Source organism: Garra rufa, chromosome 12 (genome assembly GCF_049309525.1).
Source record: "Garra rufa chromosome 12, GarRuf1.0, whole genome shotgun sequence".
NCBI lineage: Eukaryota > Metazoa > Chordata > Actinopteri > Cypriniformes > Cyprinidae > Garra > Garra rufa.
Window position 1 is genome coordinate 4,428,250 of NC_133372.1, and position 14,582 is coordinate 4,442,831.

Consider the following 14,582-nt stretch of genomic DNA (forward strand, 5'->3'; position numbering starts at 1 on the left):
TTTTATTTGTTTACTTGCATGTCATGTAACCAATATTAGAAAACCGTGAACATGCAAATGTGTTTTTAAATGATTGAAATATTAAATTAAAAATAAATATTTGAGGTCAAAGGAATTTGACTGACAAAAAAGTTAGAATTCCTGATTTAATGTATTTCATTACTGCATAAAGTCATAGTTTTGATGACTTTACTGTAAAAATGTAGAAAGCAGTCATATTAAAGAATGAGCATATATGTGTGTGTTTTGATCTTTTGAGTAATTCTTCTCCTTTCTCTATCCTCTCTGTATCATAAGATGTTCACGGTGAGCCCTTACTCTGAACCCATGATGGTGAAGCTCCACAGCGGGATGTCCCGTCACGTTGATGACCCAGAGATGCTGTGGGTGATGGGACCAGTGCTGGCCGTCGTCCTCATCATCGTCATCGTCATCGCCATCCTGCTCTTCAAGAGGTACTATTACTTTCCTGAAAAATACAATCAGTCATCCAGCGCTGAGATCGTACGTATTGCATTCTGCTTAAGTGACCATATTTTCTTTTTCGCCGTGCGTAGCAAACTAGAGTTTACTGCACTTCCTCCTGTCAGGTATAAATAGCCAGTCTCTCTCAGAGACATTGCTGACTCGATGTAAGAGCAGATAATCAAAAAAGTCAAGAAATCTTATTTCAGTATGACAGTCAGCAACTTAACAGTTTCTTTTTTTCCTAGAACTCTTTTTCTGAAGTTTCACAGAAGTTTAATGATTAAATAATGGTACATTTTTGGAACTAGACTGCAGAAATGACACTTGATAGCACACCTACCAAAAGTCTGATCTCCCCAAATTACGTCAAAGTCGCAGACAAAATGTTCCCCTCTTCTCAATCATGACCAAATCCATTCGGCCTTAGTGAAGAGTGCAGGAGAATCAAATGCCTAGAGTTCAAGTTAGATGTCTATTAAGTGAAGAGAAAACTCATTTTGCAAATGTCAGCTCGAATCGGAGCTCATTAGCAGCAATGGCATTTCCACGTTTCTGACAAATTCGCCCTGCACACACCGTCTGTGCGGTTTTCTTCCTGTGACATTTTCTCTTTTCTCCCCCCTGCTTTTCCGTCTCTTTCTGTGGGATGCAGCAAACAGGAGAGGTGGGTATCGAGCGGCTCTCTTTGATCCGATAATAAACGCTTGTTTGTGTTTGGTGTTTAATGAGAGGCAATTGAAGAGTTTAATTGAGTCCAGATTAGTGCTGCTGCTTTCTAACACACACTAACTCACAGGAAATATCAGTAACACTTTACAGTGACGTCCTGTTAGTTAAGATTAGTTAATGCGTGTTAGTTCAAGTTAGCTCAGGTCCATTGAATTATATTAAGGCGAGACACTGCAGGTGAATAGGTAAAAAAAATACTAACAGTTATCACCTTACTTAGTTAATTGATACTTTGATAATTGCAAGCATTTTTTGTATGACAGGTTTTCTAAAATGTTAGGTTTAAATATGCAAATTAGGCATTATTTAGTGAAATATTGCATACAAAAATCTAAACACTGGATGAAGTCAGTTTTAAAATTCTTGTTTGGGGAATAAAATGTTGTATAAAATGTAATCAATATGACCAAATTCCTCTGTAAAAACCTTCAGGATATAGACAGGAATAAAAATGTAAAATTTGGTGTGTGTAAGTGTTACTGAAGTGGAGATTTATGGCTCAGTGTAGAAGAAAAAACTAATTTTGAGAAAACAGCCTTTAAAAAATGCATTGTAATTGAAATCTATTGACACAAATAGATAAAGTGCTATGAAAGGAAACACTTAACAGTGTTTTTTGGATGTTTTCTTTCCACTAGTCTGAAAAAACACTGAAAAATCAAAAAGCCCAAAATCTCAAACTTGATCTCAGTGTTTTTGCCTGCAGTGTCTTCCCTTAAAGAGATGCAACTTTCAATTTTAATAGTGTATTAGTAAATATTGGAATTTGGAACATTTGGAAAATGGAAACATTTTAAACATTAGTTCATGATAACTAATTCTAATGTTAAACTAAATGAACCTTATTGTAAGGTGTTACAGAAATATCTTACATATTTACACATCCACCTAATCTCTGTGTGTTCATACGGTCATGTTTGATGTCATTTCCTGTCTGCACAGGAAGCGCTCCTCTCCCTCAGCTAAAGATGAGCACTCAGCAGGAGTTAAAGATCACTTACTGGCCCACTCCTCTGACCCGGTGGAAATGAGGAGGCTCAACTACCAAACACAAGGTACGTCATAATGAGAACTTTTTCCATGGATTTCTATTGTTTTAATACCTAAATATTGAGTAGCAAATAGCTCATCACATTTGTGACCCTGGGCCACAAAACCAGTCATAACGGTCAGTATTTTGAAATCAAGATTAAACAAGCTTTCCATTTATGTATGGTTTGTTAGGAAAGGACAAAATTTGGTGCAAAAAAATCTAAATATTGAGAAAATGGCCTTTAAAGTTGTCCAAATGGATTTCTTAGCAATGCATATTACTAATCAAATTAAGTTGAGATATTTTTATAGTAGAAAATTTACAAAATGTCTTCATGGAACATGATCGTTACATAATGCCCTAATGATTTTTGGCATAAAAGAAAAATTGATCATTTTGACCCATACAATGTATTTTTGGCTATTGCAACAAATATACCCATGATTCTTAAGACTGGTTTTGTGGTGCAGGGTCACCATTTGTAAACACAAAGCTGTGTTTGAAACCAAGGCAATTCTTCTACTTTTTTTTTCTAACAAAAAGGGGGAAAAACTGTGACATTATTACAGGGTGGCATATGGGTGGCTGCATATCTTACAGCTTATAACCATATATTACCACTATAAAACAGTGCTTTGTACCTTAAATATACTATAACCAATAGATTTTAATAATAATATGGGTGGAATAGAAATCCAGTGGCCTTTCCATAAAATATGGCTAATATAGGGTTATTATAGTTAACTATAACTAAAATTAAAACCATAAAAAACTTTTTTGTTAATTGAAATAAAATTAACAGAAATTTAAAAAAAAATAAACCCTGAACTTTTTAATTTTAGCTAGTGACAAAGCAACATTTCTCATTTTTATTTAGTTTAACTTGATGTACTAAAATAAATAAGTCTAAACTTAAATCTTATTTTTAATAAAAAAATTTTAATTATTATATATTATTTTATAATATAAAATAAAATAAACAATAACTAATAAAAACTACAAAACACAACAAATTGACTAAAACCTTAACTAAAATAATAATAAAAAAAATGACTCGGATTATAATAGTATCACAATTATAGAAAAATAGTAGTAACAAATAGTAAAACGCAGACAAAACCAATGTGACACTGAAACAATGCAATAAACATTCATTAAATAACAGAATATGTGTTTGCACTTTGGTTTAGGGACTAATTCTCACTATTAACTAACTATTATTTACAACCTTTGTCTCAATAAACTCCTTTATCTGCTTATTAACAGTTAGTAAGGTAGTTGTTAAATTTAGGTATGGGGTTGGATTAAGGGATCTAGAATATGATCAAGCAAAATAAGACATTATTAAGTGCTTTATAAGTACTAATAAACAATATACTAGTAATATGCATGCTAATAAGCAACTAGTTCATAGTGAGAATTGATCCCTAAGGTTTACAGAAAATGTAAGACAAGATACAATGTATGTTACTGATAAGAAAAATATAAAAGAAACTACTAACTGTTTAAATAAAGTATATGTTTTGTGTCAAGCGGGGAATGTCCTATTATTGTTTTTCACTGTAAAATGTATGGAAATTTACCATTTTTATTTGCAAAAATCATACGTTTGACAGTATTTCACAGATTAACTTACATTAAATGATGCAAAAATGCAAACTTTTTTATAGTGTAATTTAATCTTAACCTAGATAACATACTCCATTAGGAGTAAGTAAATACAGCACCCACAAAGATTGCACAAAAAGTACATTTGTAATGGTATTGATGCACACTTTTCTGTACTGACTGTACTATGATGGGCATTTCTTTCCACCTGTTCATCATCTAGAATATGTATTCTGAAATACATAAAGGATGCATGTAGTTCTGCCTCAGAGCCATGATACTGCACACCTTTTGTGACGGTGCTTCTGTGACACCTTAAAATGCTCACTAGGTTTTGCACCAGAGTTTCTTTCGGAAAAAATGAATGAGTTTGGGGTTGTTTGGATGTAGACCTCAGAAAGAGAGACAGAGCTGCTCACTGGATTTATGGATGTCAGGTTCAGCTGGAGCTCCGGTGCGAAGACAAAACATTATTCACAGAGCCGCACTGTCAGGTGAAGGACACACTGAGGAGCAGAACCTGCCAGCTAATCTCAAACAACACACTCACACACACAGCGGCATCAGCTCGTATTGCTTCATTCGGTTCAGCCCGAGCTTTGAACTTGATGGATAGAATTAAACAGGATGATTCACTGGAGAAAATCTTTCTCTTTCTCGCCCTTTTCAATCCATATTTTGCACTTCTCCCTCTGTCTCTTTCTGTTTTTCTCTCTCTCTCTCTCTCTCTCTCTCTCTCTCTCTCTCTCTCGGGGGAAATTTCCAAATGCTCAGACATTTTGCTGACTTCAATAAGAATCTGCTTTTGCTTCACTTGCAAAGTGACTCATGTTCTTATGTCAGATTGTTGGGCTGCGAGCGCACGCTCGACTGATGCGCAATCTTTCTCGTGGCGAAACTGGGAGAAATATTCATGTCAACATCCCTGCCATGGAAATTGATTTTCCTCGCTTGCGAGTCTTCAAATGAGCAACCAGACTACCAGTGTTGTTTTTTGTTTACTTGTAAAAGTTCAGAATTTGTGTTTCAAAAAGCTTTAGGACACTTTGAAAATGTAAAAATGGCTTACCTCCCAGATGAAGAGTGTTTGTTGTGTGGATACACATTTGACGCTTCAGGCATACTGTGTTTAAAGACGTGCAAACTATATTCTAGCGCGTCGTTCGTACTCTGGGCCGTGTCGTAACAGTGAATAAGGTGATACGCAAGGTGCAATTTAAACATCCTGTTGTGTTTTGACAGGCTGAAATCCAAACAGTCCTTGATTTCTGAACTGAAAGCTTTAGTGTGAACTAAAGTGCCTTTCAGATGTTAGGTTGTAGTGTTTTCATTCATTCTTTGGAAGGTTCATGTGGAAATCCAATTCAAATTCAAAAATTCAAATTCAAAAATTCAAATTCAAAAAGTCAAAAAGTCAAAAATTCAAAATCCATTAAAGAGTTTGGGGATAGTACATTTTTTAAAATAAATTAATACTTTGAATAGTATTCAACAAGGATGCATTAATTTGATCAAAAGTGACAGTAAAGCAAATATATAATAAATGCTGTTCTTTTGAACTTTCTACTCATCAAAGTATTGTGAAAAATTATCACAACTGTTTACAACATTGATAGTAATCAGAAATGTTTCTTGAGCAGCAAATCCTCATATTAGTATGATTTCTGAAGAATCGTGAATTCAGCTTTGATCACGGAAATAAATTACATTTTACAATACATTGAAATAAACAACAGTTATTTTACATTTTAAAAATATTCCGTAATATTAAGATTTTTTTACTTTGATCAAATAATTGCAGTTTTCTGATGAATCAGAATACTTAATAAATTTGATTTAAAAAAATTTGGAATCTTTTGAAACTACTGCTAATGCAAGTTTTATGGGAGGGGCAAAAATTATTTCTCAGCCAGCTTCTTAATCTAATCAAAACGCCCCACCCTTTATTATTGTACACTGGATATTTTGTTTCACTCAGAAATATTACAGGAGTACAGTTGAGGTCAAAAGTTTACATCCCCCTTTCAGAATCTGCAAAATGTTAATTATTTGACCAAAATACATACAAAATGCATTATATTGTATTGTATACTCCCACTATATCATATGCCACGCACTGCCCTTTATCACTGGACTCTATGCACACATTCTGTTACACTGTTAACCATCCAATACACACCCATGTTCTTGCATATCCAATCTATACATAATCCACTGCATCTTTGCACTGTTGACAATCTTCCTTAGTGGAATCTGAGTGTGCTACACACAGGTGAGTGGGCCATACAAACCACCTGTAGCATCACACTCTGGTTCAAACGCTCACTGATGCTCCAGAAGAAAACACAATGCATTAAGAGCCGGGGGTGAAAACTTTTTGAATTTGAAGATCATGGTAATTTAAACTTATTTTGTCTTCTGGGAAGCATCTTCTGTAGCCTCTGAATGACAGTACTAAAAAAATACTATCTTTAGCAAAAAAATGTACACATCTCCATTCTGTTCAAAGGTGTTCACCCGTTGGCTATTAATGCATTTTTTTTCTTTCCATCTGGCATTAGTCAGCGTTTGAACCCCCTGTAATAGTTGCATATGAGTCCCTCAGTTGTCTTTATTGTGAAAAGATGGAACTCAAAATCATACAGTCATTGATGGAAAGGGATCAAATACACAAAAAATGCTGAAAACCAAAGAATTTGTTGGATTTTTCTAAAAACAGCAGGCAGTTTAACTGTTCAGGACAAACAAGGGACTCATCAACAACTATCACTAAACAAAAAAACAGCTGTGGATCATTCAGGTGACAACACAGTATTAAGAATCAAGCGTATGAACAGGGTCCTTTCTATTTTTTTCTCTTGTGGACTATATGTAAACATCTTTTATGTGCAATATCTTATTCAGATCAGTACTGAATAAACAATAGCATGCATTTTGTATGATCCTCTTATTTTGGTAAAATATTTAACATTTTGCAGATTCTAAAAGGGGAATTTAAACTTCTGACCTCAACTGTAAATATGATTGGGGAAATGGTTTCACGTTGTCTTCGGCTCCTCATAGGTGTTTCTCTTGCTCTTTCTGTGCATTCTCTCTTTTCCTCGTCTCTCTCTTCTGTAAGTGACATATATCACAGTCCCTCCTCATCTTCTTTCTGCAGGTTCCAGTGCCTTCAGCTGCCCCAGCACTTCAAGTTAGTTTCGCTCTTGCGTTCCTGTGTGAACTTTCACCTCCTTCATCTCTATGCTCCTCCTCCCCTGTCCATCAAGACCAAAGCCACGCCCCTCCACCACTTTGGCTGCTCTGAGTTAAAGCTTCACCATCTCTCACGTCCTTTCCACAGGCTGTCCGTCTCAAACACCTCAGTTGAGCAGATGTAGGATGGGAGGGAAAACAATCTGTGTTTTTTTTTAACGTGTGTTGACGTTGTAGTCCTTCTATGTGTAATATTCCGGTGTCATTCACATGCCATTTTGATTGTACAGGACAGTTTACTCCACCCTGCTATTGACCCGGAAGCGGTTCATATTTCAACCAATGAGCATGTCTGTTCACTGCTTACATCACTGCCGCTAGTCCTAGCACATGGCATGGTGCTAAAAGCTTTGTGCTTTCTCCTTCGCCTATTTCTCTCATGCTTTGGGTTGTTTTCATGTGTGCCCATCTTCCAAAAGCCTAAAAACTGTGTGAACCAAAGTGTGTTTGTGCCTCAGTTCAGCCAACCAAAACTAGACAGGCCAATGGAAGTCTCTGCTATCAGTTCATCCTCTCTTTCTCCCTGCAGGAATGCGGGAACACCCTCCAGTTTCTGTCTGTGCTTTGGCTGACCACATCGAGCGGCTGAAAGCCAACGACGGCCTACGCTTCTCACAGGAATATGAGGTAATTTATCCCAAGTCACGTCAGAGTGTCCAAACAACCTTGAGGAGAATTGTCTTGCCTCTCTACCTTCTGTTAAGGCCACTGAGGGATAATTGCTTGATGTCCTACAAACATCGGCAATTTACATAAAAATGTCTGCTAAGATAAATCAGGACAATGAGAGGAGGAGAACAAATCTATAATGGATTATATGTGCAGCTGGAAAACACTTGTGCTTGTTCTGGCCTACATCTGCATATGTGGATATAAATTGCAGGACAGGACAATGAAGATAAGACCCAAATATTTTTTATGGCTGTACATTTGAAGCAGATCAGTTATAAATACAGTTCTATGGAAGCTCATTCAGTCCCACTTTACATTAGGTGGCCTTAACTACTATGCACTTACATTTAAATTAATCATTTGGTACAATGTACTTTTTCTGTACATACATGTTTTTAGATGCTACTTATCTTTTTTTAAAAACCTATATGTAAATACAATTGTAATTAATTTCTGTAATTACCACTGTTGAGCCATCCCTTACACCCTAACCCACCCTTAAACCTAGCCATACCACCAAACCTGTCCCTAACCTTACCCATATCCCACCTTAATAGAAGCAAAAGTGTTTTGCAATGCAGTATGACCACACAGTACATTGTACTTATTTTTTGATGTAAGTACATAATAGTTAAGGCCACCTAATATAAAATGTGACCACTCATTCATATAATTGTGCAAATCATATCAATAACTATTCAAAAGTTTGGTGTCAGTAAGAAATTATTACTTTTATCCAGAAAGAATGCATTACATTGATCAAAATGACAGTAAAGGCATTCATAATGTAATTACTTTTTCAAATAAATGCTGCTTTATTTTGAAGATTTTATTCATCAAAGAATTCTGTAAAAATGTATCATGATTTCACAAAAATGCAGCAAATCAGCATATTAGAGTGCTGAAGAATTATGCTGAATGATGCTGAAAAGTCAACTTTGATCACAGAAATAAATTACATTTTAAAATATATCCACATGGAAAACAGCTATTTGAAATTGTAATAATATTTCACAACATTGCTTATTTTACTGTATTTTTGATCAAATAAAGGCAGCCTCGGTGAGCAAAAGAGACTTTTTTAAAAAACATTAACACATCTTTTGAACATTAGTGTATAATACCAGTCATCTCTCTTCCACTTTAACTCCATTATTATTACCATAAGTACTTAATTTGGTCTGAGAAGTGAAAGTGATTTGAGTTCTTGAATTGCTAGTTTGGCCAGACATTTGATTTTCAGATTCTCTTTAGAAAATCTCCCCTCTGAACAGCATATGTTTTACATGCTAGTCAGGCTAGTCAATACCTAAAACCACAATAATAGACCAACTTGATCTGTGATTATCTTTATAGAAAAAAACACTGAAGAAATTGACAACGAACTGAAAAGATCCAGTGATTAGTTCTTTTGTCAGAAGAGCTTATTGCATTAAAGGGGAAGTTTACAGATAATTTACTCACCCCCATGTCATCCAAGATGTCTTTCTTTCTTCAGTCATAAAGAAATTGTTTTTTGAAGCAAACATTTCAGGATTTTTCTTCATATAGTGGACTTCTATGGTGCCCCCGAGTTTGAACTTCCAGAATGCAGTTTAAATGCAGCTTCAAAGGGCTCTAAACAATCCCAGCAAAGAAAGAAGGGTCTTTTCTAGCAAAACGATTGCTACGATATTTTTACAATTTATATACTTTTTAACCTTAAAGGGATAGTTCACCCAAAAATGAAAATTTGATGTTTATCTGCTTACCCCCAATGCATCCAAGATGTAGGTGACTTTGTTTCCTCAGAAAAACACAAACGAAGATTTTTAACGAAAACCGGTGCAGTCTGCCAGCCTTATCATGGATGTGGATGGGCACCAAACCTTTAAAAGTAAACAAAAACATGCACAGACAAATCCAAATCACACCCTGCGGCTCGTGACGATACATTGATGTCTTAAGACACGAAACGATCGTTTTTTGCGAGAAACTGAACAGTATTTATATCATTTTTTACCTTTGATACACAGCCACGTCCATCTGTTATGAGCACGAGTTCAGCATCAGTCACGTCACATGTGCACGCGCTCTGTCGTAGAATACGCAAACACCGTAAGGGGAAATCAGTGAAAAGTCCCAGATGAGTTTGTGCAAGCAAACGTAATCTTTTAGCTTTAAATCGGTTTAAACAATCAGGATACGCGCAAGTAATTACCATTTTGAATAGCCGCTATACCCACAATCTCTGTGCTCTATGTAAACAATGAGTGTTATATACATGCGACAGATCGCTTCCGGCGTTTGCGTATTCTACGACAGAGCGCATGCACATGCAACGTGCCTGATGTCAAACTCGTGCTCATAACAGATGGACGTGGCTGTGTATCAAAGGTAAAAAAATGATATAAATACTGTTCAGTTTCTCACAAAAAACGATCGTTTCGTGGCTTAAGACATCAATGTATCGTCACGAGCCGCAGGGTGTAATTTGAATTTGTCTGTGCATGTTTTTGTTTACTTTTAAAGGTTTGGTGCCCATCCACGTCAATGATAAGGCTGGCAGACTGCACCGGTTTTCGTTAAAAATCTTCATTTGTGTTTTTCTGAGGAAACAAAGTCACCTACATCTTGGATGCCCTGGGGGTAAGCAGATAAACATCAAATTTTCATTTTTGGGTGAACTATCCTTTTAAATGCTCAACTTGTCTAGCTCTGTGTGAACATTCTAGGTCAATACAGTTAGGGTAAGTCGAAAAACTCCCATCTCATTTTCTCCTCCAACTTCAAAATTGTCCTACATTGCTGCAAAAGTATCGACCCAGTGTTTCCAAAGTGAACACGCAAGGAGGGTCAAACACCCTTTACAAAAAAAGGTAAAACAGCGATGTAGGATGATTTTGAAGTTGGTAGAGAAAATGAGATGGGAGTTTTTCAACATACCCTAACTGTCATAAACCGGAATACACAGCGTTTACACTAGACAAGATGAGCATTTAAGGTTAAAAAGTATATAAATTGTCAATTTTTTTAGAAATTAACCGGTCATTTTCGCTAAATAAGACCCAGCTTCTTCGGCTGGGATCATTTAAAGACCTTTGAAGCTGCATTTAAACTGCTTTTTGGAAGTTCAAACTCGGAGGCACCATATAGAGAAAAATCCTGAATTTTCTCCTCAAACAACAAAACTTCTTTGCAACTGAAGAAAGAAAGACATGAACATCTTGGATGACAAGTGAGTGAGTAAATTATCTGTAAATTTTTGTTCTGGAAGTGAACTTCTCCTTTAAAATATGGCTTTTGATGAACTCACGTACCCCAACTAGTGCAAGTTACATAAAGCCAGCCAAACTATGGCATATAGAAACTGCTAATTTTGAGCCAGACCTTGACAGTTTTGTGTGCAGAATGGATCAGACAGTCAGCGAACAGCCTGTGGGCGACTGTCTGATGCTGTGACTACTCTATCACAGACAAAAAGCTAAATATGTTCACCATACAATCTCAAAATGATTATATGAATATGAGCTCTTTAATATCTCGTGTTCAGCAAGTGCATTACTCAATGTCCTGAAATGACACTAAGAACTTCTTAAGAACATCTTCATAATACTACAACTTACACATGCATTCACAGAGAGTCCTCTCTCTCTCACACACACACAGCATCTCAGGCAGTACCCAGATCGCCAGAGCTTGAAATTAAAGCTGGGAAACGACTCTATTAGGAGTGTAGTGAGTGTGAGAGTCACCTGCTTTATTAGACGGCTAATCCTGCGGTGTGTGTGTGTCTGGGGAAGAGGCGGGACTCTGCTGCCTGCTTGAGTTGTTATTGTACATTGAGCAGCTCTTCTGAGTACTTAAACAATCAAGACCTTAATATAGACATCATATACTGAGGGAGCAACAGTGATCTAATCAAACACCAAATGACTCACATTAAACTGCAATACAAAGGAAGCTAACAGGATAAACAGATAAAGACAGGCTTATAAGGAGGGAATTGTGTACAAAGATGGAGAGAAAGTAATATGCCTGTAGGTAAATAATAAGATAGAGATAGATCGGTCTGAGTCTGTCATCTGTGGGAACGTCTTTACTGAGTACAACTTGCATTTTATTTGATACAGTATACACTAAGAAATTAATACTTTTATTCAGCACGGACGCATTAAATTGATCAAAAATTACATTAAAGACATTAATCATTTTAAGAAATCATTTTATTTCAAATAAATGCTGTTTTTTTTAACTTTCTAGTCATTAAAAAATCCTGAAAAATAAAATGTGTCACTTTTTCCACAAAAATATAAAGCAGCACAACTGTTTTCAACACTTGTAATAATGATGAATGTTTCTTAAAGAGCAAATCAGCGTATTAGAATGATTTCTGAAGGATCATGTGACACTGAAGACTAGAGTAATGATGCTAAAAATGCAGGTTTGAGCACAGAAATAAATTACATTTTACAATATATTCTCATAGAAAACAGTTACTTTACATTGTAATAATATTTCACAATTTTAGTGTTTTTACGGTCTTATTAAACAAAAATACAGCCTTGGTGAGCAGAAGAGACTTCTTTCGAAAACATAAAAAAAAATCTTGATTTTATTTAAGCGTAGGCCTAAGCATTTTATATATTTTTTTACATTTTAAATAGCCTCTGATGGTATACAAATGCTGAATTACATTTATGATGTTAAAATTTGTTTTCAAACATTACCTGTGGCCATGCTGACATTATAGTTTTATATAAAGCAGAGACCTTCAGTAAAGAACAGACCTTCAGTCGAGCTCATTGAAGCTTTGTGGTACATAAATATTAACTCTGTAAATGTATTTCACTATTTTTATCCTTGTTACATAATGGAGAGCAACCACAGATCAGGGCAGAGCTAAGAGCACACAATGATAACATCCTCAGATCATTCACACACCTGCATTAAAACCTGTGATGTTTCAGCTGCGAAACAGGAGATCACTGAATAAGACACGTGTTCCTTTTCAACACTGCTATATGACAAGAATAGCCATCTTCACAATATAGTGTGACAGACAGGCATTATTAAATGCTATTAAAATAAATGTTTTATTGCTCAGATTTTGCAGTTTTATTGCTCAGGAGACTTAATATACTGTGAGTTATGTTATATTCACACCACAAACTCATTGGATTGAAGTTCCGCTCCTCATGTATATTAACTAACACATATGGATGAGAAAGAACTGTTTGTGGATGCAGAGAAACATTAATATAATATGACAAATCCTTAAATGCCATCTGGAGAGGTGTCATGCAAGTCAAGAAAATAGTTAAGAGACAGAACTCTCATCACACTCGTCTGATTACCTGTGATTGTGCAGCGTTTTCACCTCCAGATTTCCAGATTGCTTGGTGTAAATCTTATTGAGTCAGGTTAGCACAAGATACAAAGTTATGAAATGCAGAAAGTGCATAGGTCTTGTGTGTGTTTGTTTGAAATGCATTGATGGAGTCTTTGCCAGCGATCAATACAATCATCATCATAACACGTCAACAAACACATACAAACAAATGCACAAAATCAAATCAAAATACACTGTGCTGTTAGTGTAAGCTGACAAGCAATCATCTGCAGTATGGCAGATGCAGAGAGATTCATGATTATTTATAGATGTTTCTTCATAATCCATCTGTTAGCAAACAGAAGATCAGCCTCTGGTTTATCTTTATTTCATATACATCTAGAAAAATGTCACATTGCCCCTAGAATAAACTGTCCATTGGAACATACATTAATAATTATCAGAAATGTTTCTTGACAAATCAGATTTCTGAAGGATCATGTGGCACTAAAGACTGGAGTAATTATGCTAAAATGGTAATAATATTTCACCGAATATCACCAAATTTTAAAAGGTCTATTAAATATGCAAATATGCAAATGAGGCATTAATTAATGAAATATGTGCTAATTTGCATACATTTCAAGTATAAAAATCTAAACACTGGATGAAGTCAGTCTCAAAATTCTTGTTTAATTTTTTTTTTGACATATTAGAGTAAAAAGTTTTTACAGAGGGAATTTGGGGTATCTCATTTCATCATAATAACATAATTCAGAAAAAAACTTAGAACAAACAGGAAACACTATATTTTTTACCATTTACCATTTTTTTGGGGGAAAATAAAATGTATAAACTCAAGCATATTATATATAAACAAATCCCTCTGTAAAATCCTTCAGGATATAGACAGGAATAAAAATGTAAAGTTTGGTATAATGTAAAATGTAAAATGTAAAATTTGTGTAAGTGCTACTAAAGTGGAGATTTATGGCTCAGTGTAGAAGAAATAACTCATAAAAATATGGATTGTAATTGAAATCTATTGACACAAATAGATAAAGTGCTATAAAAGTAACACCTAACAATGTTTTTTTTGGGTGTCTCTTTCCACTAGTCTAAAAAAACACTTTATGAAAAACCAGAAAGCCCAAAATCTCAAACTTGATAGGTGCATGAAAAAACAGCGTTTTTGCCTGCAGTGTCTGCCCTTAAGTCAAATCAGGTACACCAGGCTGTACCTGTTAACTAAGGCAAACATGCCAGGAAAATGTCAATTTCAAGACCTTTGGATACAAAATGACCACTTCAGGTGTTAAAAGTAAATGATAAAAAAGCAAAAACTAAATGTGAACAAATAGAAAGAATGAATGATGAACTTGATGACAAACAGAAATCCTTCAGCGCATTTAAACCCTGAAAGCATGAAAACCGTAAATGAATTTCTGTAGAGAAAAATATCAAAGTACATTTAACGGGTAAAAGCAAGAAAATACAAATAAATAA

General features: G+C 35.2%; 1 protein-coding gene across 1 annotated transcript in view; it reads left to right on the plus strand.

The window, feature by feature from the left end:
* The window catches only part of ptprfa (protein tyrosine phosphatase receptor type Fa), a 228,632-nt gene that overhangs the window by 192,190 nt on the left and 21,860 nt on the right, over positions 1-14,582 (plus strand). The window contains exons 18-20 of the mRNA XM_073851773.1: positions 298-455; positions 2,140-2,252; positions 7,623-7,720. Coding sequence (XP_073707874.1) covers positions 298-455; positions 2,140-2,252; positions 7,623-7,720 — 369 coding nt within the window. The remainder of the gene's footprint in view (positions 1-297; positions 456-2,139; positions 2,253-7,622; positions 7,721-14,582) is intronic.